This window comes from Athene noctua, chromosome 17 (genome assembly GCF_965140245.1).
Source record: "Athene noctua chromosome 17, bAthNoc1.hap1.1, whole genome shotgun sequence".
In the NCBI taxonomy this organism is placed as follows: Eukaryota; Metazoa; Chordata; class Aves; order Strigiformes; family Strigidae; genus Athene; species Athene noctua.
Genome location: NC_134053.1, coordinates 1,071,411 through 1,096,737, shown reverse-complemented (window position 1 = coordinate 1,096,737; position 25,327 = coordinate 1,071,411). Strand labels below are relative to the sequence as shown.

The 25,327-nt window shown below is 62.3% G+C and overlaps 2 protein-coding genes across 2 annotated transcripts; both read right to left on the bottom strand.

The window, feature by feature from the left end:
- Nucleotides 1-51: 51 nt before the first annotated feature.
- Nucleotides 52-17,909, bottom strand: TPST2 (tyrosylprotein sulfotransferase 2). The gene is made up of 8 exons (XM_074921000.1): nucleotides 17,859-17,909; nucleotides 11,040-11,722; nucleotides 9,078-9,146; nucleotides 5,385-6,292; nucleotides 3,621-3,819; nucleotides 2,355-2,405; nucleotides 1,280-1,328; nucleotides 52-533 (listed from the first exon to the last, which is right to left on the bottom strand). The coding sequence occupies exons 4-7, from the start codon at nucleotides 6,218-6,220 to the stop codon at nucleotides 1,299-1,301; spliced, it is 1,116 nt and encodes a 371-aa protein (XP_074777101.1). The 5' UTR covers nucleotides 6,221-6,292; nucleotides 9,078-9,146; nucleotides 11,040-11,722; nucleotides 17,859-17,909; the 3' UTR covers nucleotides 52-533; nucleotides 1,280-1,298.
- A 784-nt stretch (nucleotides 17,910-18,693) lies between these two features.
- On the bottom strand, nucleotides 18,694-21,961 carry CRYBB1 (crystallin beta B1). The gene is made up of 5 exons (XM_074921177.1): nucleotides 21,821-21,961; nucleotides 20,971-21,089; nucleotides 19,330-19,462; nucleotides 19,081-19,223; nucleotides 18,694-18,874 (listed from the first exon to the last, which is right to left on the bottom strand). Exons 1-5 carry the CDS (start codon nucleotides 21,959-21,961, stop codon nucleotides 18,694-18,696), a joined length of 717 nt encoding a protein of 238 aa, XP_074777278.1.
- Nucleotides 21,962-25,327: the final 3,366 nt, after the last annotated feature.

The window sequence follows — 25,327 nt, the reverse complement described above, 5'->3', positions numbered from 1 at the left end:
GCCTGCAGCGCCGCGGGGCCCCCCCCCAGCGCCGAGGGAGGGCAGAGCCTGCGCTATTAAAACAATATTTTAATGTTGTGCAACAAAGGAAGGAGGCGGGGGGGGGGGGTGGCTCATATATTAACTCTGCAATAGCCTCTGTAAGTCACAGTGAAGGGCTGGGGCGGGGGGGTCACTCGCACGACAAAGGCTCGACAAGGTCAGGACGCCGATCTCTGACCCGCGAAGTCGGGAACGGCCTCACGAGACATTTAAACGCGATTTAACGAGTCCTCCGGCCGCGGTGCACAACGTCTCTTCCCGGCGAGGAGGAATTTCCACAGATGCTTTTCACCACGGAGCGCGCGGAAGAGGCGGACGACGGGTACTCGACGCGTGAAACGTTTGGCCTTTGCAAATAAATGCAAATACATTCCTCGTGTAGCAGTCATTTTGGCAATAGTATCAGCAAGCAATATGCTTGGATAACCGATTTCCACTGGTGCCGTCGCAAACTCTTCTTTGTTGGGCAACAAAAGGCCATTTGCAGCATTCTGGAAGAGAGAAACACCGAGTCAGGAGCAGGAGCCGGTCACGCCAGCACAGCAGGCGCCCGACTAATGGTTTAAAGCAGCCGTGGTACAAAAAACAGCTAGAAAAAAAACCAAGTCTCCAGCATAATGGGCACACAACTATTCTCACTCAATGCTTGTGATTTTTTTTTTCAGCACAATACACTGCCTGTACACAGAGACTCGTTTTTAAAGGGTCATTTTTAGTGAGAAGAATGACATTTTCTGTTTTAACGTAGAGGTCAGCTGCAAAGAGCCAGAAAAACATCCAGCGTATCAACAGTTGTATGAGGAGCAGAAACCGAGGGCAGCAGCTTTGTTTTTCCAAACCGACAGCAGATGTGGCTGCTTGATGTTCCCTTCCACGGGTCCACAGCACGTCCTAGGAGACAGCTGGGGAGCAGCTCAGCTCATCTACACATTCCCACATCCCGTTTCAGTGTTCCCTGCGGGGACAGTCAGTAATAACTCTCCCAAGTGGCTGATTGCAATTTTGCTGAAGTAAGCCTGTTTCCAGCGCTCAGAAAAAGCATTATTGACAAATCGTCTCACGTAACAGTATTGTTCTGAAAACTGAAAGCAACTGTGAAAGGGTGTCACTCGCATAACGAGCGTGCCTGGGGCAGCCCAGCTAATCCACCGGCACAAGAAATTACACAAGCAAAATGCTACCCCTGGAGCAAAGCAGGCAGATTCGCCTGAGTCCCAAAATGAAGTACAAGTCTTACCTGGAAATCATTAATTTTCTTAGTGAGAAGATGATGTGTTCTGAGTCACCTAGAATAACCCGGAAACAGAAGGGTCCAGCTTTAAACCACCATCTGCAACTCCAAACATTCCTGCTGTGTTCCCAGCAGCAAGAAAAGGAAATGTTCAGGACACGGAAAGCAGCACAGGGGCAGAGAACCGGTGGCCAGGAGATGCTGCCGCCAGGCTGCGGTCCCTCGCCCCGCTGCCATCAGCACCAACCACCCTGGGCGGCAGCTCTGGCAGTGAAAGGCTCCGCACGCTCACTTCACCAGCAGCTCTGCTTCCTCGGGCCGGGACTGGGCTCTGCACCCTCTCACCCGCCCCTGGCGCTGAGGGTCAAGCCCCTGCTCTCTGTCAGGGGCCACGTGTTGAGCAGGGAAAACCCGGCACCTTTGACCAAAACATCAACACCCATCTACTGCATCTCCATCCTGGGCAGGCAGCGCTTCTGGAGAGTCAAGAAGTCGTTTTTTTTCTTTTTAAAGTCTGTATGTGCAATGGCTGTTGTGACTGCCCTGCATTATTAAAGATGGTTATTAATTGTTCTCAGGCACTGCACTTTAGGGAGGGAGCCCCATGGTGAATTTTTGGCACATGAACACAATCACCCAAGAACCAGAAGACCTGTCTGTAACCTTTAAATCAGACAAACTGCCCTTCCCTAAGGCAGGCAAGGCCCACAGCAATTAAAACTCTAAATATTTTGGAACAGAGAGCAAGGCAGAAAGCGTCTTAAAGTAAGAGAGTGAAGAACCCAAGTTTCGGATGAGTGAAGCCAGAACTCCACAGCAGGAAACCGTATGCACGAGGTGTCAGAGATGACTAAGCAGGGTCTGAGGAGCACAGGACACACAGGACATCAACCACGACAGCGTGGAGGGTGGGAGCAGTGCAGAGCAGCGAGGACAGGGACATGGTCCCCACAGACTGAGGCAAGAGAGTGGGGGCATTTCCCCCCGCCGGCTGCTCAGCCTGCAAACACCCGTATGAGGGAGCAAGGGGCCAGGACCAACCAAAGAGGGCCAAGCCCTCCGAGGGACGTCAGACCCTTACCTGCAGATGACCTTTCAAATTGGCTGGCGTTTTATAATCCCCCTTTAAAACCTACAGAAAAAAAGAGAAAATTGGAGTCACCATCCTGGGTAGTGGCTCTGTGAACATTGGCGAGTCCACTTCGTTAACTGTGTCCCAGCTGAAACACCCTGATGGGCGTTTTGTTCTACATCACGGTGCTATATTGGGGCAAAAGCAGGAGGTTTCCTCTTTCTTGACTGTAAGCAAAGAGACAGGGAGCAGCATCCTGCTGGGGCAGGGAACCGACACGAGCAATTCTCTGGTTGCACTTTAGCCTGGGAGGGGAGAGTGTGTTGGTCTTTACACCCGTGCCAATTCTCCAAAACCATCCCAAGAAGTAAAGGTCCACATGAGAGACCCAAAGAGTCCCTAACCCTGCGCCAGGCAGATGTTCACCCAAATCACCTCGTCCTGGAACGGCTCTCGGCAAGCAGAGAACGAGGAGGAGCTGTGAGAGACCAGAGCGCTCGGAGCACGGATCAGCTCCAGGGAAGCTCTTCCACCTCCCCGCTCAGGGCTGCTACCTGCCTGCCCACAACCTGCTCACAGCGCCAGAGGGACCAGTCCCCTTCCCCTGCTCCCCCCCGCGGGACACAGGACACTTTGTCTGAGGGCACAGGGAGCTCGTGCAGAGCTGGGGGGCTGCAGAGTCCAGCCTCAGGCCGGGGAGGAACCAACTGCTCCACCCCAAAGCACGAGAAACTCCCTCTGTTTAGTAACTGTTGTCTGTGCCTCGGCAATTTCTTCCTTCCAGTTCTGCTCCAGGGACATGAGTCAACATTCTAAAAAAAAAAAAAAAAAAATCTCCTGGTTTTGCCCAAATGCATTACGAGCCTCTGCTCGCATTCCCTGCGGGGCTGTGGGAGGGGCTGGGGAGCTGCCCACGGACACCACGGCCGCGCGTCCTCCGGCTGCCAGCCAGGGCTCACCAGCACACACCAGTAACTCCCATGCCCATAGGTTCAGAGCGGGGCTGGATCAGGGAGGGACAGGCCAGTATCAGCCACAACAGAAGAAACAAACACCACCGCCAAATCATAGGGAGCCTCGTCACTGCGAGCCACGCCAGGCTCCATCTACCACACGCATCTGCTCTGAAATGATCTCAGTGTAACTGTCTCTGCCGTTCCCAGTCCCCCCAACGCAGAGAGCGTTTGTGTCCCCCCGCCCTTTCCTGGTTCAGTTCAGCAGCCCCTGTGCTCCAGAGAGACCCCGGCCCCCCCCTCCCCGCAGGCAGCGACTCACTCTGTGCGTGTTGTTGACCACCAAGGGGTCGGGGTGGCCGTAGTTGGGCGGGTTGGCGTAGGGGTCGTAGCCCAGCCTGGCCAGCATCGGCGCGATGTGGGCCATGTCCTGCAGCACGTCTCCCGGAATGTGCCCGATCCATTTCGATAACGCCTCCATGTTCACCGGCTTGATAACCTGGTCCGTTGATCTTTCTATCCTGGGGAGAAATAATAATAGAAAAAACCAAACAAGACACTAAAGTTGGATCTCACACACATGCCTTCAGCCACCACCACCTCAACGTTTTGCTTCCAGCACCCAAGACACGTGTGCAGCACAAAGGCTCAGCACCCACCGGGTCCCTTCCCGCTCACAGCCCTGCTCTGGGGGAGCGGATCCTGTCAAGGGTTTCCACAGCCCCAGGGGTTGGGGCCCCTGCAGTGGGGGATCCATCCTGCACCAGGATCAGGGTGTCACCAGGACAACTCTGCTTATTATAGGAAAAGAACGAGAGATGTGTGCTCTGTAGCACAGTGACACCACATGACCCCACTGAAAATCCCAAACCCGGTTTGTTCAGGCAACCTTGGCAAAATTTACTCTGAGAAGTAGTGCTGAAAGCCCTGGAGAAACCATCGCTTCAGCCATCAAAGGTGCCTGCACCTCTCCATCTGACACCAAGCTGCCCTCCTGGTCTGCCTGGGGTAAGGGCACTGGGATGTGCTCCCCGCTGGCCACGCTCCCTGCCCCCCAAGCCCCCCGAGGAGCGAGCCCCTTGCAGGTACAGCCTGCCCCTCGCAGGTACAAACCCCCTTCACAGGTGCAGCCCCCCCTCTGCACCCTGTGCGCAGCAGAACGCTGGCCGGGGGCAAGCCGCCGCCTGCTCGACACCAGCCAAAGGAAATCACAGCCCCGGCAGCACAGGTGACACGGCATCCTAGGAGGGATGAACGTGCACAGAGGCCTCGTGAGAGCCTGGGCCTCGTGAGAGCGTCCCAGCGGCGTACGACCTCGGAGGGAACAGAGTCTGGGGGCAGAGGGAAGCGGAGCCCGGCCACACCCCCGCAGCCATCAGAGAAACGGAGCAGCTGCACATCCACAGCTGCCCTCACCGCTCGGGCACAAGCAATTTATACAAAGACTGCTTGTATGGTTCCCTTACACCACTGATTACATTTTGCTAAGTCAGACTTAAGCCTCCAGTTAGGAAATAAAGAGCATTAAAAGAGGAGAAGAAGGTGGGGGCAGGCAAGCACCCCCTGGCACCCAGAGCCAGCCAGCAAGGAGGGAGCGCTGGGGCGTGTCTCCACGGAACAGGTATTTCTTTTATTCCGCAATACCAGCACCAAACCTGGCAAGAATTGCTGCTCACTGCTGAAAGCCATTCATTAGCAGCAAAACTAATTGCAGTAAGGAGGTATTTGAGGACGGGTGGAGAAAAGAGGCATTAAGGAGCTCACGTTTCAGAGCAAGCAGTTCTTCTCAAATTAGAGACCAAAATAATTTCTGCACTGTCAAGAGATGAATAAAGGAGTCACCTGCTCCTAAAATCCTCGCCTGACAAGCTGCTCAGCTGGGTACAACAGATTGCTGGTATTCAAGCCGTCTTCTGCTCAGAAACACAAAACTTACTGCAGCGAAACCGGACGCGCTGCCACTTCTGCCCCCGAGAAAGCATGTGGGAGCACAAGCAACGCATCTTCGCCCCCACTTTCAGCCTTGGCCCACTTTGTGTAACAAAAACACTCCTCAAGAAGCCAAGGCAGGGGCTGAGACACTCACTTGGAAAGCGACACCCCGCCGGGCTTCCCTATGAGCTCCTCGTGGTGCAGCACCGTGTCGCTCCAGGAGATGTCCAGGAACTTCATGATGGCCTGCATGGACTGCTCGGGGTGCAGCACCAGCTGCTCGTAGTAGACGGGCAGGCAGCGGGCCCGCCCGATCTCCAGGCACTGGGAGTACATCACCTCGATGGCTTTGTTCCACTTGGTCAGGCAGTCCCGGTAGCTGTTCAGGTCGAAGCCCGCGATCGTCACCTTCCGCGTGATCATGGAGTGGACCGAAGCCCGGCCGTCTCGAACCATCAGGAGGAATTTGGAGTTGGGGAACAGCCTGGACAGGTAGACAGAGGACTTCAGGGTGAAGGGGTCCTTGTTACATAAATACCTGGCCGGCTCGCCGTGCTTGGCGATCACTTCCAGGATAAAGGCCTGCATAGCGGCGTCCAAAACTTGGTCCGTCACCCCCGCCTCATCCAGGCGCATCTTCTCTCGCCCCGATTTGGACCAGGCCTGCCGCATGGCCAGCACGCGGGGGATGATGCGGGTCTCCTCCCCGCAGCGCACCTCCGGGTGGGCATCGAGCATGGCCCTCATCAGGGTCGTGCCGCTCCGCGGGACCCCGCCGATGAATATGAGGGGCATCTCCTTGCTGTAACGGTACTCGACGTGGTTGGAGTCCACCATGACCAGCTCCTCGTTCTCGGGTCTCATCAGCCTGTGCCTCCTCTCGCTCAGGACCTGCTGGCACTCCAGGACCTGCTGGCCGAGGTGCAGAGTCACCATCAGGGCGACCACCGAGCCCACCACCAGCAGCACCCTCCTCATGGTGACCCGCATGCTGTTCTCCTCTGCACAGGCTGGCGACCACGCTTCAGCTATGGGCTAGCAGGCGTTCAACCCCGCGGGCATCTGCAAGAGAAGCACAGCACGGTCAGAGGAGCAGGAGCCACAGTCCCACCCGCTGGCACCTCGGCGACCAGCCCGGCTCCTTCGGGACGCTGACACCATCGCAGGCTGTCACCATCTTTCACTTATCAGCAACTTCCAGGCTAGGTGCCTTCTACCCAGGAGGTAATTAAAGTCTGCCTCAGAGCACACCCAAAGAGATTATTTCTGGACTGTTTCTCTACTCAGAAACACAGGTTTACAGCTGGAGCAAAGCTCCAAGAACGTTTTGGAGAGGGGCCACGAGTACCCAGTCAGTCCTTGAAATCTTTATAGAGGGTCTGTTCCATCCCAGATGAAGCCCAAACCCTCCCCGCAGCTCTTTCCAAAACAGAGCTCAGCACACCACCAGCTTCTCACTTCTCTCAGCCACCTGTCTCCTTCCTACATTTTCTCTAGCTTCAATGTGCTGTCACAGGGGAGGGGAGAAAGCTGAAATAAGAGAAAAACAAAAGCATCTCATGCAAATTTTAAGAGCCTGAGTCAGGAGAAGCAGTTGCCCATTAGAATGAAACGCTGTGAGAAATTAAACCATCTGAGACCTAACAGCAAGACACAGCGTCAGCGTTAAACGCCCTTCCTCCGGAGACTGACCTTACACAAAAATCCTGGAAGGCTTGCTCTGGCATTAGGGCTTTCTGGGTTTTCTGCGTCTCAGTAAGGTATCCAGCTGGAAGCCTGCAGTTTCTGCGAGTGCCCTGCTCTGCTGCCTACCCGGGAGGGACTCGGGCGAGCGCTGGCACCGCTCCCCACACCCTCCCCACTTCTGCTCCATTTGCGAGCGCAGGTTTTGCAATCCTCCCCGCGGCTCACCCGGGGATTTCGAGCTCTTTGTGATTATGCGGCTGGGGCGGGAGCTGAATGCAGGGGAAGGAACTGGACGTCCACGCGTTTTGTTTTGCTGACAATCCAAAGAACTGCTTCAGAAAAACGTTCTCTCCTCCCGACCCTCTCCGTGAAAGAGCACATTTAGCAGCGCCCCGTGCAAAGGCCCTTCGTGGCGGGGCGCAGCAGGAGGGCTGCCCCGCAGCCAGGCAGCCCCCCCGGCCTGCCCCTGCCCTCCCCAGAACCCGCTGGCACTCGAGGAACCCCCGCTGCCCTCGCAGCCCCTGCCACCCCGCACGCCGGGCCTGGGGAAGCAGCCGCCCCCCCGCTCCCCCCCACTCCTGCGCCAGCCGTCGGGTTGGGAGCGCGACGCCGAGAGGCAGCGCTTCTCCCCCCGCCCCGGCAGCAAAGCGACGCCGCCACCACCACAATGACTTTGGTGGCTCTGCAGCAGCACGGTGAACATCCTGGCCCGCTGCTTGGTTAACACACGGCGGGTAAACAGTTACCAACGCCCACCCGTATAAAGGTCAGAAAGTCAAACGCTGGTGGTGGTTGTTCAGAGGTAAACCAGAGGGAACAACAAACAGCTCGGGCTTTGCTGCAGCACCGAGCGCAGGGTCAGCCCCGTTAAGAAGAGGAGCGCGGGTCTGCTCCTTCCTGCTGCCCTGATCCGTTTCAGCCATGTAAATATATTCAAATGTTCACCCTAAAAATAATTGCAAACGCCGCAAGACCCATTTCAGCGCAGCCGGGATTTAAGGCCAACGGGAATAATTACGGCTACGCAGACCAAGACGGGCTAATTAGCAGGAGCGCTCTGCAGTTGAGAAAGGCTGCGAGCACAGAGGTGCTCTGTTCTCCCAGGAACGGCTCACAGGGAGCGTTTCCCGCCGCGATGCCCCAGCAGCTCGGCTCCCAGCGCCGCGGGAGGGGAACAAAGGGACTCACTCATGTTCCGGGTGAAGCGGGGGGCTGCCCGCGGTACCGGCGGCACCCAGGGGATCCCTGGGGATCATCCTGCCTGCCCGGCCGGGGCCCACACGCAGCCCCCACCCGACACCACCAGCGCGGGGGAGCTCTGGCTCCGCCGGGGGGTGGCAGGGAGGGCAGAGGCACAGCTGGCAGGTGCTGGCGGGGAGCACGGCTTCTCCTCCTGCCGTGCCCTGGGCTGAACCAGAACAAATATCTCTGTCGGGATCAGCCCAGCATACCCGGGAGGGCTCAGCCAGCCCCCGTGAGCTGCTCGGCAGCGCCCTGCTGAGCACCCATAACGGTCCTGGCTTATTTCCAACTCTTTTGTGCAATTCTCCACTAAGAATTTCCCAAAATTTATGGGGCTTATTAGTCTATGAGGGAAGAGGGATGGATAATTTCCTCCACGGCAGCTATTCCGGTGGAAAATAGCACGGCATAATTAGGCGGCATGGCTCTCTGATCACAGACAACCTTCTAGTCCTGCAGACGCCTGAGCTGGCTCCAAGAGCCTTCCGCTCCAACAGGAATTAGGGAGCTCTCGGGAGCTTCTCTGGCACATCATGGCAGGGACTGAAAACCGCTGCAGCTGGGGACGGGGAGCGGAAATCAAAGTGCCAGCAGCCGACCCCGGCCTGAAGCCCCCGCGTGCACCTCGGACACTGTGACCGGGACAAGGCTGGTACCCAGAGCAGAGAGCGCCGGCAGGAGGGGAGCTGGTGGGGAAGTGACAGCAGCGTGGTGACAAACAAGGACACGAGAGGTCCTACATGCAGCACGTCCTCCTTACTGTGCATGCTGATCGGACATCGGTACAAACAGAGATTAAACCGTTTCCTGTCAGCTTGTGAGGGCAATACGATATTAACGGGGCGTCGGTGGGGACAGACGTATGCCCACCCCCAGCATCACAGGGGAATCGGCTGCTCCGGCATCCCTACGCGCTTACCTTTGCCCGGTAAGTTCATTTTGCTGCTAGCCAAGCTTCATGCTGAAACGCAGGTGGCCGTGAAAATACCTAATGGGGAAGAAAAGCCACAGAGTCAGTTCGTTTATTTACCGCAGGCATCTGCACACGCGGCGGGGAGGGATGATGGTGGGGAACCTCCTCGGCTCCTTCCCCTGCCGCACGCCCCGGCCCTGCCCGCAGCCTCCCTCCGAGCCCCGGGGAAAGGCTGGCGGGCCTGGCTCTCGGTCACCCGCCCCGAGGCAGCGGCTGGAGGGCTGAGCCAGAAGGAGAAACGGAGGGAAGCGGGAAGGCGGCTGCCCTTTTCAGAAATGAAGCCTCCTGGGGGGCACGGGAGCAGCTAGGACGTTTAAACCCAGGGGAGGGCAGGCCCAGCACGGCACGCTTCCATCGCACACAAGCAACCAGCGTGAGAGCCCATCCCAGAGGAAGCAGCCCCAGACTCGCCCGCTGCAGGCTGTGGTGCAAACACTGAAATCAGGCAAAGGCCAGGCTGCGGTCAAAGTCCCCAAACCAGTAAGAGCAAAAGGAGACGAGCCCTGGAGGACTGCTCTCTCCAGCCTCACAGCACGCAAACCCGCCCGTCGGCACCAGGACAGGATGCCTGCGCCCAGGAGCTCCGGCGCCCACCCTGGGGAGCGCAGAGCATCCTGCAAAGCGCAGGGCTCCTGCCCGCGTCCCGCCGCCGTGTCCCCGCAGGACACCCTCCTCCGGGCACGGGAGAGCAGCAGCGGGGGGACCCGTCCCAGCGGGGCTGCAGGTTTCTGAGCAAAGCCGCCGTCCGGGGCCGTGCTGCAGCGGGGCAGCCCGAGGGGCCGGGACCCGGCACCGCCGCGTGTGCACGGGACCACCCCGCAGCCAGCTCCCCCGTGATGCACGACGGCATCCCGGCCTCGGAGGATGTTTTTGAGAACGTTTTAAGTACGGACGCTAATTGTTATTCCAGCCACCCGTCTCCTCCTCTCCTGCCCAGCTGCCATCAAACATCACCACACAGTCCCTGCGCTTCAGCACTGATGAGAAATCAGAGGGAAACTCCACCCAGCACAAACTTTGCCAGAACTCATTCGCAGTGCACGCATCGCCCTCCTTCCCTGCGAGGCCTCCTGCTCGAGCCTGGCCTGGCCTCCACCGGCCACGGGATCTCAGGTCCGCAGAACACCTCAGGTCCGCAGAGCAGCAGCCGCATCCCCGGATGCGCTTCTGCAGCGCCACGAACGATCCGGTGCACGGAGCAGCGGCGGTTTAACAGCCCAGCCCCGAGAGCCTGCTCCGGAAACAGCTCCAGCTCCCGCCCGTGCACACACACAGACACGCAGACACGCAGATGCTTGCAGACTTCCTTCCTGACGCCTCCCGGCGGGGCCGTGCAGCGAGCCCCCGCGCCCGACACCGCGGCCACCCGAGCGGCAGCAGCGAGCCCCGGCCGCCTGCGGCCCCGCGCCTCCTTCACCTGCTGCCGGGGAAGCGAAGCAGCGCCGGGGCCGGAGCGCAGCCCCACGCCGGCGTCGGTGCAGCCGCGGCGCCCAGAGCGAGGGAGCCCCGCACCAGCCGCGGCGAGGAAGCAACGTCTCGAGTCTGGTTTTTTTAAAGCAGCAAAGTGTTACAAACAAACAACAAAACCGGTTTCTACGAGAAGCTCCATAGGATAAAAAAATGCATTTTTCTTTAAACCATTCCCAGAAACGATCGCTGTTAACTGCAAAGTCCCCAAATGACATAGGTGGGGCCTGGAAAATTTTAGCTGAAATCATTGGTGCTTAATAAAAGGATGAGGAACTGCAGACGTCATTGTGGCGGAGCAGCAGCAGAAGCTGTGGTCAGCAAGAAATACCCTCACATATCTGGCTCGCATCTTTACAAGTCAGCAAAATTTAATTACTTAATTGATAGGCTCCAGTTAATTCACACGCAGCGTGCAACACGAAAATAAACACAGCTTGCCTGAGGGCGACCGCTGCCGTCCCGACCGCAGCTCAGAGCAACACCCAGAAGCGTTGCTGCCGCCGCCGAGGCTCCGGGTCTCTCCAGGTGGCAACTCTAAGGCACGTTTCAGAGCACCCGACGACTCCGAGGCACCTCCCTGGGCAGGACAGAGGCGTCCGCAGCAAACCGGAGCGGGGTCAGATGAGCCCCCGGAGAGGCAAACCGGGCAGAGCCAGCGGGGGCTGCGGGCGAGGAGCGGGAGGCGCCGGGCTGCTGGCGTGCAGCCGCACAGGGTGTTTCTCCATCTGTTCCAAAGCAGACTGAGCAAAAGCTGATCAACAAATTTTAGAACATTCACCGAGGGGTCAACGAGCAGCCCCGGAAAGCAGCAAGCACCGATCTCCGCTTGCCCGCAGGCCGTGTGCCCACGGAGGCGGCCGAGGGGACGGCCGGGGTTCACCCCGGTGCAGCCTCAGCCCCGTTGCACAACCCGTGGCTTGTGCTCACCCACGCCAGCACCGCCAGGATCGGTCCCCGCGGCAGCGGCGTCCAACCCACGCTGCAGTTCGCTGCCCGCCCCAACGGCAGCGGAGCAGGAGCTTTGTCCAAACCTCTGCTGGAGGGGAGTGGCGACCCGAGGCTGCGGGCAACGAGAGCAAAGCCTGTTTTTATGTGCGGGAAATGAAGCTGTTGAACGGCACCTACAGCACTCAAAAAAAAAAAAAAAAAAAAAAAGAAAAAAAAATAATTGCTTTCAGGCCACCAAGTGGTGAGAACAGCAACATCGACAGCAGAACAGTTTTTGCTTACTAAAGCTAAAGAGGCACTGCAGGCCACAAACCCAGGCACAGCTACAGGAATCAGAAGGCAATCGCTGCACAAACACCTGCGTTTAGAGCACTTCAGGGGGTTCAGAGCACTTCAGGGTTACGCGTCCCTTTGAAGACCCCCAAGCAGAACAAACAGCACCGAGGTTTGCATTTGCGCTGCCAACATCACCCCAAGCAAAACTGGAAGAAATGGTCCAAAGACCGCAAGAGCACGTGTTTATCAGACACCTTAGCACCCAGACCGCGAGGAGGGGGTTGGAGCTGGCACCCCAGCAGCTCAGCTCCCCTCCCCGGCAGCTCGCCCCGGCCCTGGGACCTCTGCTCAGACGCTGAGCAATCACGAACACCGCTTCTGTCCCACAGCGCAAAGCCTTCCTCCGCGGGGGACACGGGTGGAATTTATTTTCGCTGCCGAGTACCTAGAAAAATGAAACTAGGAGAATCTGCTGCCCCGAGGATTAAGGCAGCACACACCAGCCTCAGGTGCACCTTCTCGCTCTGCAGAGCCCCGAGCCCTGAGCCTCGCAGCGTGCCCCCAGCCCGTCCCCCCCGGGATGCAGGCCGAGCACACCAGCCTGCTTTAACAGGCTCTAAATCACCTCAGTAAAGAATCGACAGACATTTCACAGCACAAATGCACTGTTTGCTTATTGCCTCGAGGCCGTTACGATCAGAAAAACATTTTATTATCCTGCTCAGTGCTACAAATGTTCCGAAATAATAAAAATCCCACCAATTTACAGCATCTTCACTCCGCCCGCCTCTCGTTCCAAGCACAGCACTGGCATTTTATCGTCCGGTGATGGAAACCACAGCATCCACTTCTGCCAACCTCTCCGTGAGACAACAGCCTTTGTTTCAAACTGGCTTATTAATTATGAAACGCCCGAAGCGAGAGCTGCTGGCAGAAGGCGGCGGCAGAGGCACCCACCCCAGCAACTGGCACAAGCCACTGGACCCACCGCACCCTGGCAGAGCCCCGGCAAAGCCGGGAGGGAGGGGCACACCACAGCCCCCCCTTGGCTTCCAGGAGCAGGATCGGGAGGCACAGAAGGGCCGAGCTGAGCGACGGGGTACAGGTGGGTGAGGGAGACCCCCGGCCACCCCACGTCTGTGACCCCCTGGCGATGGATGGGGCCACCGGCCAGATCATCTCAGCCTTCCCTTGGCTTGTGCCGAACCGGGACAGGAGCGCTGCGCTGCGGGGAGCCTCCGACTTCTCATCAACCCGCAGCTCCAACTCACAGAGCTCTTCTTCTTCTTAATTACTCCGCAGCCGCTGCCTCAGGGGGACCAGGGCAAAGCCAGCGCAGGTGCTGCTGCGCCAACGGGGACAGACAGACAGACACTCCGTGCTCCTCTGACCGGGGTCCTGCCAGCTCCCACCCGGCCCAGGGCAGGTCCTGGGGAGCCCCGCAGCAGAGGGGCACGGGGAGCGTGCCAGGGTGAGGGGAGCTGGAGTTCGCAGCCTCTGTGTTAACTCCCCATGCTGGGTGCAAACACGGCTCTTCCCTCCCAAAACCGAACAAAGATTCCCCGCGGGAATGTGGGTGGTCAGAGCTTGCCATGCAATGGTGGGGGGAAGAAAAAAAAAAAGTCAGAGGAACTGCTAGAAAAAATACCAAGTATCTTCAAAAAAATATTTTCCAAATCCACACGCCAAACCGTCCGTCTCAACAAGCTCCATTCCTGCATGCACAAAGATCAGGATTTGCAAATAAAAGCTTGTTTCTGCAAGAGAAACCCCAAAACCTCAAATTTGCTTAAGAAACAAAATCAAAATATTTTATTTCCCCATGCAGCAGCAGCAGGCATCCCCAGAGCCGAAGGCGCTGACTGAGGAGCGGGTGACGCGGACGGGTGTGTGCTGCACAGCCCGGGATCTGCCCCCCCCCACCTCCCCGCACCCCTCGCCGCTCAGCCCTGACCCGTTTCCCGCGGGTCCCGCCGCGGCTCAGCCCCTCGGCTGCCCCAGGGACAAGCTTTTTCACAAAGCCACTAATTCTTGGGAGGGCTCAGAGCCAGCTCCAGCACACGCGGCCTCCCGCCCGACACGGCGCGAAGCCCACGGGCCCGCACAGCCCCCAGCGAGGAGGGGGCGACAACCTCCCGCCGAGCCCCGGCGCGGCAGAAGCTCTTCTTGCAAAACCCCGGGTGGAAGAAAAAAAGGAAACGGCTCCTTCCGAGATGTGCTGCTCCCTGCACGGCTGGCCCGTAAGACAAACGGCCCTGAAGAGCACAGCCGAGAGCTTCACGGCTCCGTCCCTCTCTCCCGAAGCTCAGCTGTGAGCCCTGGCTCCTCTGCTGCCATTGACATGTGCCAGTGGCCACCGAGGGCTGCCCCTGCGTGTCCCCCCACGCCCCCCAGCCAGCTGTGCACACAGCTGCCCACGAGAGCAGGGGGTCTGGGCGCTCTCCCACCCCTCTCGCAGCGTGTCCGGGCACAGCTGCTGCCAGAAACAGTCACAACCCCCAGCACCGAGCAGGAACAGGGGCCCTGGAAAAACCCCAGCGGCTCGTCCCTGCCCCGCTACCGCGGCTGCGGAGCCGGGGGTCAGTTCCCCGTGGGGAAGCGCCTGGACGCCGCAGCCACTCGTGGGCTCCCCAGTCTGGGTTTGGGCTCGGTGGCTCTGGAAGGGGCGACGGGAACCGGCCTTGGAGCTGCTGCTAGCGGGGGTCCTCGTTTGCACACCCCGCCAGGGGGCTCGGGGCGGGGGGAAAAATCACCTTTGGATGAGGTTTTTTCGAGGAGAATGCCCGCGCTACCGGAGGCGGGCAGGGCTTTAGAACTGCACAGACTGAAGACTGGCAAAACGGTACAAAAGCAGGCAGGGGACAACACGGGAAACTTCTCCTGCCTGTGCTCGAAGGGCCGCAGGATCCAGAGGGAAACACGCGGGGCTGAGGCACGGGGCTGAGGCTTCTTCCTAAAGGCATCACAAATTCGTCAGAAGACACATCTGTACGGTGCCAAATAAAGCCACCTGCGGGGTGTTTGTTTTCTCTCTCTGAAAACGTTCTCACTTCACAGCGCCTCTGCCATCCCGCACATCCCCTGAAGGCTCAGCGCATCGGTAACGCAAACTGCCTGCGGAAGGATCTTCCGAAAATAGCGACAGAAATTACTAATACAGATTTTAAAACCTACAGGCAGAGAATGGCAGCGGCACAAGCCTGCCCTGCCAGGAGGGGGCAGAGAGGGGGGATGAGTCTCTGGAGCCAAGGCCCCAGCGCCAGGCCCCGAGGGAATGGCCTCAAGCTGCCCAGGGCAGGGTCAGGCTGGCTCTGAGGAAGGATTTCTGTGCAGAAGGGGCTGTTGGGCGTTGGAATGGGCTGCCCAGGGCAGGGGGGAGTCCCCGGGATCCCTGGAGGGGTTGAAGAGTCGGGCTGAGCCAGCGCTGAGGGATCTGGGGGAGTTGGGACCGGTCAGGGGGAGGGTCATGGTGGGGCTGGAGGAGCTTCAGGGGCTTTTCCAACTGAGATGGTTCTGGGGTTGTGCCTGTCCTGGTGAGCCCACTGGCGAATCGCGTCCCGCAGGCACCTGCGGCCACTCCCGCCTCTGCGTCCCCAGCCTGGGACATCTCACCAGCGCAAGGGCGTGATCCTGCCCGTACCCCCCGCAGCAATGCCCCCCGGGAGATGCCGGGAAGGACCCACACGGCACCATGCCCAGCTCTGCCACCGCCACGGTGCTGCTCAGCCCAGGAGAGGGGTTTGCACTCAGGGGCCCAGAGCATGGCGGCAGCTGTCCCGCCGCAGCCACCACGACACCAAAGGTCGAGGGGTGGAAACCAGCTTTCCTGGCCGGGTCCCAGCAGCGACGCTGCAGCCTTTTGGGAAACGCGGAGCTGCGGGCAGCAGCCGGGCACTGCTCCCCCCTGAGCAGGCACAGGGGTGTGGAATCAGCTCACAGGAACGGAGGAAACTCAGCGCCCCGGCCCCAAACACCCCCAGCTGCCGGGAGGGCGTTCGTGGGCGCCCCAGACAGACCCACCAGCCCCTTCCTCGGACCCCCCCGCCGCGGGGTCACGCACAGACCACAGGGCAGTTCCAAAAGCCAGCGCTGGAAACCACCCCCTCAATTTGAGGGGCTGCCGCCGAGCACAAGCTGCAGCCAGGCTCTTACAAAACCCCGCTTGGAAGAAACATTTGAACCTGCGTCGGCACTTGACAAGCTCCCCACGAGCACGCTGCAGCATTCCCAGAAAAGCAACCGTCAGATTTGGAAACCTGTTAGCGCAAATCATTTTCATCTCTCCGCTCAGCCTCGCCGGGTACCCGAGCACGCGAGCGCAGCTGCGCCGAGGGGAGACGCGCCGCCCGCGAATTAAGCACAAGCAGCTGGCGGGGCCGGGCTCCGACTCGCGGGGGGGGACGCGTGAGGGGGTTTCAAGCCGCGAGATGTTTTTTGGGCAGTGCCCGAGCGTGCAAACAAACCCAGCGAGGGACGGAACAAAAGCCTGCGCGATGCGAACCATACCCTTCCCCTGGAAGGCCGCGGCCCAGCTCACGCTGCCGCCAGCGCCAGGGACCGCGACGCCGGCCACGCGTCCCGAGGAACTGGAACTTGTGATGGGGAAAAAACCGCAGATCTCACCCCCCGGCACCGCGGGGAGAGCGTCGGCGTTTGGTGCAGGCTGCGAGGCCCTGACACAGCCACTCGGGAGCCTGTCAGGGACCCCCCGGCCCAGGGGCCCCCCGGCCGCCCAAACCTTTCACCCCAAGGAGTGACGGCTAACGCTGACCGAGGCCCCTCAGCAGCCGCTCGCCCCGGTGGAGAAGGGTGTTCCCCAGCCCCAGGCTCAGCCCTGGGTGCCCGCACGGACAGACGGACGGACAGGGGTGTCCCCCGACGGGCAGCGCGCCCGAGCCGGCTCCCCGCAGCGCTGTGCCGTGGGGTGACCCGCGGGTGGGGGGCGCACGGCCTGGTGCTGGGCTGCCGGGGGGCGAGGGGAGCGCGCTGGGAAGCAGGGAAGGGGGGAAAAAGGTACGTGGAGCCCCCTGCGCTGAGCACCCTGTACCCCGCACCCTGTACCCCACACCCTGCGCTGAGCACCCTGTGCCGAGCTCCCTGCGCCCCTCACCATGTGCCGAGCACCCCGCACCGAGCACCCCGCACCGAGCTCCCTGCGCCCCTCACCATGTGCCGAGCACCCCGCACCGAGCACCCCGCACCGAGCTCCCTGCGCCCCGCACCATGTGCCGAGCACCCCGCACCGAGCACCCTGCCCCCCGCACCGAGCTCCCTGCACCCCTCACCATGTGCCGAGCACCCTGTACCCCGCACCCCTCACCATGTGCCGAGCACCCCGCACCGAGCACCCTGCCCCCCGCACCGAGCTCCCTGCACCCCTCACCATGTGCCGAGCACCCTGTACCCCGCACCGAGCTCCCTGCACCCCTCACCATGTGCCGAGCACCCCGCACCGAGCACCCTGCACCCCGCACCGAGCTCCCTGCACCCCGCACCATGTGCCGAGCACCCCGCACCGAGCACCCTGCACCCCGCACCGAGCTCCCTGCACCCCGCACCATGTGCCGAGCACCCCGCACCGAGCTCCCTGCACCCCGCACCATGTGCCGAGCACCCTGCCCCCCGCACCGAGCTCCCTGCACCCCGCACCATGTGCCGAGCACCCCGCACCAAGCACCCTGCCCCCCGCACCGAGCACCCTGCACCCCTCACCATGTGCCGAGCACCCCGCACCGAGCTCCCTGCACCCCGCACCGAGCTCCCTGCACCCCGCGCCACACGCCAAGCACCCGGCACTGAGCATCCTGCACCCCGCGCCCCACACCGCGCCCCCTTCGCCGAGCGCCCCGCACCCCTCACCGCCCTCCGCGCCCCGCACCGAGCACCCCGCACCCCCCGCGCCCCGCTGTCACCTGCCGGCGGCGGAGGGATACCCCGGGCGGACGGAGACGCCGCACCGCTGCGAGGTCACACACACACACACACACAGAGGAACACCCCGGTACCGATCGCCCCCCCCGGCTCCTCACTCACCCCCGGCGCCGCCGCCACCGGCCCCGAGCGGCGCGAGACGCGGCGACGTCACGCGCACGAGGGGCCGGGATCCCCGCGCGCCCCCGCGCATGCGCCCGGCGCCGCTAAGGGGCGGGGGGGGGGGGCACAGACACGCGTGTGCCCGCACCGGGCTGGGGGGGGGAGAGAGAACGTGTGCGGGACAGAGCGGGGAGAGGGGGGGTGTCTGTGGCCGTGCGACCCCCCCGCCCCAGCCCCAGCCAGCCCCGGGCGCTGCTCGCGCGGCCGCGCTGCAATTAACCGCGGTCGCTAATTAACAGAGCGGGAGCGCGGGGAAACGCCGCGGGGCGGGGGGGGGGAGTGGAAATAGGGCCCGAGGGGAAAGAAAACTCCTCGAAGTGGTGTTTGATTGACTGCAATTAGCGCTGTTAATTACTCCCCGCTGAGGTGAATCCCGCGGCGGGTTGTGCCCACCCACGGGGGGAGCCGGGAGCTCCCGGGGTGCCCTGACCCCCCCCCAGGCTGTGCGGGGTCCGGCTGGAGAAGCCTCCTGCCCCCCTTTCCCATACACCGGGGTCCCCCCAACAGTGTGTGTGGGTCCCGTCTGGGGAGCGATTCCCCCCGGAAAATCACAGCCCCCCCCCCCATCTCCCCGCAGAGCGGGGCGAGGGCAGAGCGTCCTGGCGCGGCACCGACTCCCGGAGGCGGCTCTAGGCTTCTGGGTTTATTTTTTTTTTAATTTGCCTCACAAGGTAGAGTACATCCAGGGAATGTGCAATGTACAAGGAGAGTGCCGAGCGGGGGGGGCGGGGGTGCCCCGCGGGGCCCGGGGCTCGCAGCTAGCAGGCGGCAGCGCTCAGTCGGAGGGGGCGTCGGGGGTGACGAAGGTGCCCTTCTGGTCCCACTGCATGTCCCGGATGCGGCGGATGGACTGGATCTGGGGCTGGAAGGCAGACCACTCGTTCCAGTGTCGGAAGTCCCCGGTCTCGAAGAGGTACTGGTAACCTCTGTAACCAGGGTACTGGTACCCGACCCAGCTGCGGGGAAAGCAAAACAGAGCCCACCTGAGCGGGGATCGGCCGCCGCGGGCGGCACCGAGGTAGCCGGCGCAGCCCCCCTGCTTCCCGCGCGCTGGGGGCAACCAAAACCAGCTTCCCGGCTACCCGAGAGCCCCGCGCGGGGGGCTGGGGGTCGGCGGGGGAGGACGGGGAGCCTGGCAGGAGGCAGCCGTGGCCCAGCTTACGTTCCACTGGGCACCTGCACGCTGCCCACGCGGTCGCAGAAGCCGTAAGCCCAGAGGCTGGGCACGTCGTCCTCCTGGATTTCCATCTTGTTGCCCTTGAAGTCAGCAGACTCGTACAGGGAGATTTTGTGGTCCTCAGCCTCCTGGGGAACACAGAGGGAAGGCACCGGGGGGTCGCGCGGGCGAAGCGTGGAGCAGCGCGGCCCCGGCCGGACGCCGCTGGGGGTTTCTGCCCCCCCAGGCACTCACCATTTTGATGGGGCGCATGGACATGAAGCAGTCGCTCCGGTAGCTGCTGGACCAGGTGTCCCAGCGAGGGTACTCGCCCTTCTCCAGGATGAACATCTCCCCGCGCATGTTGGCCTGCTCGTAGGCCACCCAGCTGGGGAGAGGGGCAGGACAAGGCAGCGGCTCAGATCCCACCCAGCAGCCCCCCGCCTGCGGGACGCCGGGGCCGGGCTCCCAGCACCCCAAACAGGCCGGAGCATCAGGGCTGGCCCCGCCATCCCGCTCCCCCCTCTCAGAGCGCCGTGCGCGCGGAGCCGGTGTCGGAGGAGCGGCGCTGGGCGCGCAGGGTCTGAGCCGAGCACTCGCCAGCGCTCGTGTCCGAGGCCGGCGGCGGGGCCCGGCGCGCTCCCAGCGCTCCCCCTCCTCAGCCCGGGAGCAGCGGGGCCCTCCCGGCAGCTGGCGGGCTGTCCGGAGCCTCGGCCTTGCCTTATCCCAGGGCTTTGTTTTCCCTCTTGCACCACCGAGCCCTGCCCGGGGCTGCCCGGGGTGGCCGATCCCAGCCCGCTTGCTTGCCCGGCCGCCCCCGTCCCTCAGCAGCGTTCGGGGCTGGTTCAGCTGCGGCGTCACCTCTTCAGCAGCGCCCCGGGGTGCTGCCGTGCTGTGCGTGTCACAGCCTCAGGGCTCCAGAGGGCACCGGAGCAGCCCTGCATCTGCTGCTGATTCCCCTCAGTGAATTTTTGGGCACAGAGTCTCACTCACGGAGTAACTCTCGAGAAGACTCTGAGGGTTGAGGACCCCCGTGGCACACGCTCTCTGTTCTCTGCTTCACCCTGCCCAATGCAGCTTCCCAGGCCTGAGCTCCTCTGGGGCTGCTCCATCCCCCTTTTGTTTCAAGAAGAGTTGGATATTTTGGGTTCCTAATAAAAAAGCCACCATTGGTGCTACACAGTGACATTCAGGGTGAGCACAGGCCACCTTGCCCCATCCCTTGGGGCTGTCATCAGGACAAGCCGTGTCCCGCAGCACTGCCCCCCCCGGCTGTCCCACTGCCGGGCTCCCTTCCCGGGCGCGGCGCTTCCAGCCGGGCACGGCCGCAGTGAGATGCTCTTTCAACACGCAGATCATCTGTCTGTGCAGTTATCATCTAGTTTGGCGATCATTTTTGTCCCTGCCTGTGTCAGCTCTTCCCATGGCTTTCGGACATTCCCAGCCCCTTTATCGCTGCTCAGCTGCCCGGGCGCAGGCAGGCGTGTGGGGCTGCCTGCCTGCCCTCCCCTGCCCGCTCCAGCCTTGGCTCCGCAGCAGCCCTGGCCACCAGCCTGGTCCAAAGCACTGGCCTCATTTCACTTTGGCTTCTTTAAAACCTCTTGCACTTTGTGAGCAGTGTTAGGCAGCAGATCTGGTGGGCACCTTTGGCTTTGCCTCTGCCACCTGTTGCTTTACAAATGGCCCTGCCCTCCTCCTCCTCCTCCTCCTCCTCCTCCTCCTCCTCCTCCTCCTCGGCCGGGGCTCGCCAGCTCCACTCCCACACTGGCCCTGCTCTGCTGCTGCCCAGGCTGCAGGGAAATGCCCCTGCACATCACACTGCTCCCCGGGACTGCGTCCCCACCTCCCAGGGACACCCCCGGGGCCACGGTCCCCTCCCTGGCCGGGGTCACTTACGGTCCAGAGGTGACGATGACGCTGCGCACCCGGTCGAAGCCGCGGTCGCCCAGGTTCAGGCATTCGCTGGTGAACTCCATCTGCCTGCCTTGGAAGTTCTCCTGCTCGAAGACGACGATCTGAGGGTGGAGGGAGAGGGTCGGAGGGGGACAGGCACGCTCGGGAGGGGGGACAACAGGGCAGTGCTGCGTGTCCCTGTCCACTGCCCCACACGTCCCCCTCGGTTCTCCGGGGCTTCCTGCAGCTTTCCAGGTCTGGAGCCCAGGCCCCGAGCTGGGCTCTGTGCGCCAGCAGCCCCATCCCAACGTCAGCACAGGAAAGTCCCCTCCTGAGACCATCCCTGCCCCGAGGTGGCCTCATCCTGCCCCCAGCTTTGCTGCTGCAAAGCCACGTCTCCCCGTGCCGCTGCCCACGTCGGGCTGGGAAGAAGCTGCTTTTCCTGGAGCCGCATCCACGCTGTGGCCTTTGCTGCCTGACACGTCCAAAGTGTCCCCAGAGCCCTCATGTCCCTCGCCCCTCGTCCCCAGCCCTGCCGCAGCACCTCGGTGCCACGCTGCCAGGTGTCACCACAGCGTTTCGGTGCTGGCCCTTGTCACCTGCAGCCTCCTCCTCCACCCCCCCGCAGCACTGCAGGACCCCTCCGTGCAGAGGGTGACCCGAGGGGGCGGGTGGCACCCCCCAGTCCTGACGCCATGAGCTGGGGCCAAGCGTTTCCAAAGCCTGCGGTCCCCAACGAGCCACCCCGGGCAAGGGGCACCCGGAGCATCCCTCCTGCAGCAGCCCCGCCAGCCCAAATCCTGCACCGGAGAGACGCAGCGGGGAGGGACGTCTGGGGAGCAGCAGGGCTTACCCTGAAGGCTTCTGTGGAGGGCTCCTCGCCCTTGCTGTTTGCGACAGGAGCAGGGTCGAGGGATGGAGTTGGCGCTGGGGCCGCCTTCTCCTTCTCCTCCGCAGCCTGGCCGGGAGCAGCGGGTTTTGTGGTCTCAGACATCGCGGTGTTGGGCTCAAGTCTGGGATGGGGCACCAGCAGCAGGTTAGAGGGGATGCGTGGCCGTGGGCACCCCACCAGCCCAACACCCCTCGCCCTGCCCCGGGGACGGTGGCACTGGGGTGAGGGGCTCAGCAATAGGGTGGGCGGCTGGGGCTGGGAGAGGAGCTGCCGGGGGGTTCTCCAGGCAGGCGCAGGCAGCAGGGTCCTGCCCTCCCCGGGAGGATGGCGGGAGGTCCCAGGTGCCCACACTCTTCTTCTGTGGTCAGGGGAGCCCTCAGCGCGTTCCCACCACCGCAGGGGTGCCCAGGGCAGCCCTGAACACCGGTGTCCGGCTGCTCCCCGCTCTCCCCATCCGGGCCGGGGCCTGACGCTGCTCTGGGTGCTGGGGCCGTCCCGCACGGGGTGTGCCTGGGAGCCCGGCTGGGCACCGGGGCAGCACGTGAGGGGCTGGGAAGGTGCCTGAAGCTCTCCAGTGGGCACCGGGAGCCGGCGGCCTCCCAGACGAGTGTCACCAGCGGGTGCCGGGGGAGCAGAGAGCGGTGGGATACTGAGCACCGGGGTGCTCCCGGAGGTGGTGGCCACAGCGGTGGTCACGGCTGAGACCCTGCATCTCCCTCTCCCCCCCTCGGGTCTGGCTGCAGCCCAGTGCCCAGGGACTTTGTCCTCTTACCTGGGCAGCTGCTGCTTCTTGTTGGAGTGAGCGGGCTTGTGTTTCGGGGCGCAGTGAGGCCCCCACTTTATAGCCTGGCAAGGGCAGACCCCCAGGCGGGCGCACAAAGGAACTGCCGGCTCATCAGTGTCTGCGCGGCCGCCCAGTCATCACATCCTGCAAAGCGCTGGGCGAGCTGGAAGCCTCTCCCCGGCCCCGTGCCCAGCCGCTGAACCCAGCACTTTCCTTTGTGCCGGCGGCACAACAGAAGGCCTGACCGTGCCACTTTGCAGCGGGCGGCAGCACCCATGGCCCCGCGGGTGGCCGCCCCGACAGGGCATATATAGCCCCGGCGTGGCCCGGCCGCTGCCGGCACGCCGCCCTCCCCTGCCCAGCGCCCCGGCGCCGGACCCGCATGGGCACCCAGCTCCGGGGCGGCTGCTGCCAGGGAGGATGCCCCAGCCCCGCTCCCCACGGCCGCCCTGTGCTCATTTCTCCACTCTAAACACCGAATCTTTTGCTTTAAACGTCACTCCGTGCCCGCCAACGCCTGAGCACGCTGCCCTGAAGATGCCAGGATGCAAGACTTAGTGTCCTGAAATGCTTCAAGAGTTTTGGGGTTTTTCTCCAAACGACGTGTAGTCGAAGCTGACACTTCCCAAACCACCCCAGTCCCTGAAAATGGTCTTTTCCTTTCAGGGTGTCCCTGCTCACTGCATCCACTAGCACGGCCATCAGCTACTTTTTAGCCCGTTTAAGCTGAGCTGTGCTCATTCCACACCATCCCTGGTTCTGCCACCACCGCGCCGCACGGTACCAAATCCCCCGCGGGGTTTCGGTGCGTCGCTGCCGTCTCTGACCAACAGCAGAAGCGGGGGGGGGGGTCTGCGGGGTCCCTGACTCGCTGGACACTGGTCCCTGCAGCCGCTCGGCCCACGGTGCTGCGTCTCCTGCGCCCCACGGCCACCCCCCGCACTGGGAGGCACCTTGGGGGGACCTTCCCTGACTCCCACCAAGCCCCCGATCCGCTGCTCCCCCCGTTGGCCTGCTCTGCTCCTGTTCATCATGCAAATACCTGCACGGTTTCCTCCCAGTCCTTTCCAGTACCCCCAGCCCCCCGCAGCATCCAGCACCAGCGCTCCCAGGCTGGCTCTTCATCACTGGCAGCATAAATCCCCCCGGGCCAAGCGTTCAGAAAGCTCAGAGCCCTCCGCATGCCAACATCTTCTGTTCCCCTCAAGAGTGAAATGTCAACCAGCAGCGGTGGGACCTGCTGCCCCCTCTGCTCTCCTGCCCAAAATCCCCAACACAAAGCTTTTATTGATCCCTTCTCCCTCTCCCGCGGTTTCCCGGCATGGCCGGCTGCGGGTGCTGCTGCCCCGTTTCCCCACAGTCTGGTCTCTCACCTTGGCGCTGGGCAGCTTTTTGTGATTCAGGGCTTTTGATTTGCATTCCCTTTCATGTTTGTTAGACAGATTTCTATTTTAAGCGGCTTTCTCTTCCTCTCGGAGCCTGGGTGGGTTTTTAACGGCTCTGCCTCGCCTGTGGCTCCTGGGCATCACTCAGCAGGTCTCACCCACCCCCCCAGGTTCTGCTCCCGGCTCGGCTTTTCCCCCCCAGCTCCCCCCACCTTTGGAACTGGGCGTTGGAAAACCGAGCTCAGCGGGACCGAGCTCTGCTCCTGGTGGCCGCTCCGCGCTGCTTTGGCCGTTGCTCCGAGGACTCGGCAGCCCGGTGATTTTTCCTGAAACGGAGCTGTAGAAGGGCTGACAGCAGGGATCTGTCCTTGGGGGTTCCTGAGTCCCCCGGACACAAAATCTCTGCCCTCCCCACTGAGCATCCCCGCCGCCAGCTGCAGGCTCTTTGGAAAGCCCCTTGCTGCACTGACCGGCCCCGGCACGGGGGACGCAGAGCTTGAACACAGCGAAGCGTTGCCCAAACCTCGCCCCGGTGCAGCCAGAGCTGACCCAGCTCAGCCCCGGCAGGCCCAGGCACGGGCGAGGGGTTTGTTCTGCCCCGGTTACCACCACAGCCCGGGGTCCCCATGTCCACGTCCCGGTGCTGGGGCACGGAGAGCGAGCGAGCCGTGGTCACCGCGCTGGTGGTCGGCAGCAAGCGGATTTTAGCCCAGGCCACAGTGAGAGCCTGGGGGCAACTTGTGCCAAACACAGGTTTGCTGGGGGCTGCAGATGTGAGGGACAGGCGGTGCAGCCCCGCTGCGGCCAGCAGCAGCCCCCCCAGATGCAGCTGCACGGGGGACGATGCTCCAGCTCAACCACCCGGTGGTTTCCCGGCAAAAGTTGTCCCGAAACAGCACAACCCGGGCACACGGGTTTTGCTGCCCGGCCCAGCGGCCTCCTTTGGCTGCTGCCCCACTGCTCGCCCTCCGACGGGCAGGCTCTGGGGGCGCCCCGGCAGGTGCCCAGCCCTCGGAGCCCCGCGCACCCCCAGCACCGCCCCGGGATGTCTGGTGGAGGCGTCACCGGGAGCAGAGCTTGAAGGTGTTTGGGTCCCCGCGGTGTGGAAGCAGCCGGCTCTTTCCAGGTCCCTGCGCAGAGGCAGGAGGCTGCTGCACCACTCGCTAAGTCTCAGTCTGCATCTTTAGTCCCTCTAATGCCTTTGTAAACCTGCCTCGGGCTTTCCCGTGCCCCCAGCCCCCCCTTGTTGCGATGCTCCGTGGCTGCCATGTGCTCAACCCGCGGAAGAGCCGCCCCAGC

What these genes read in the sequence shown, in the direction of transcription:
- TPST2 (XM_074921000.1), bottom strand. Translation starts at nt 6,220, where the DNA reads ATGCGGGTCACCATGAGGAGGGTGCTGCTGGTGGTGGGCTCGGTGGTC. An exon ending in TGGTCAACAACACGCACAGA is followed by an intron (nt 2,406 to 3,620) that starts GTGAGTCGCTGC and finishes TTTTTTCTGTAG; the next exon opens with GTTTTAAAGGGGGATTATAA. An exon ending in ATTTGAAAGGTCATCTGCAG is followed by an intron (nt 1,329 to 2,354) that starts GTAAGGGTCTGA and finishes GGGTTATTCTAG; the next exon opens with GTGACTCAGAACACATCATC.
- CRYBB1 (XM_074921177.1), bottom strand. Translation starts at nt 21,961, where the DNA reads ATGTCTGAGACCACAAAACCCGCTGCTCCCGGCCAGGCTGCGGAGGAG. An exon ending in CCATGCGCCCCATCAAAATG is followed by an intron (nt 19,224 to 19,329) that starts GTGAGTGCCTGG and finishes TGTGTTCCCCAG; the next exon opens with GAGGCTGAGGACCACAAAAT. An exon ending in GTGCAGGTGCCCAGTGGAAC is followed by an intron (nt 18,875 to 19,080) that starts GTAAGCTGGGCC and finishes CTTTCCCCGCAG; the next exon opens with CTGGGTCGGGTACCAGTACC.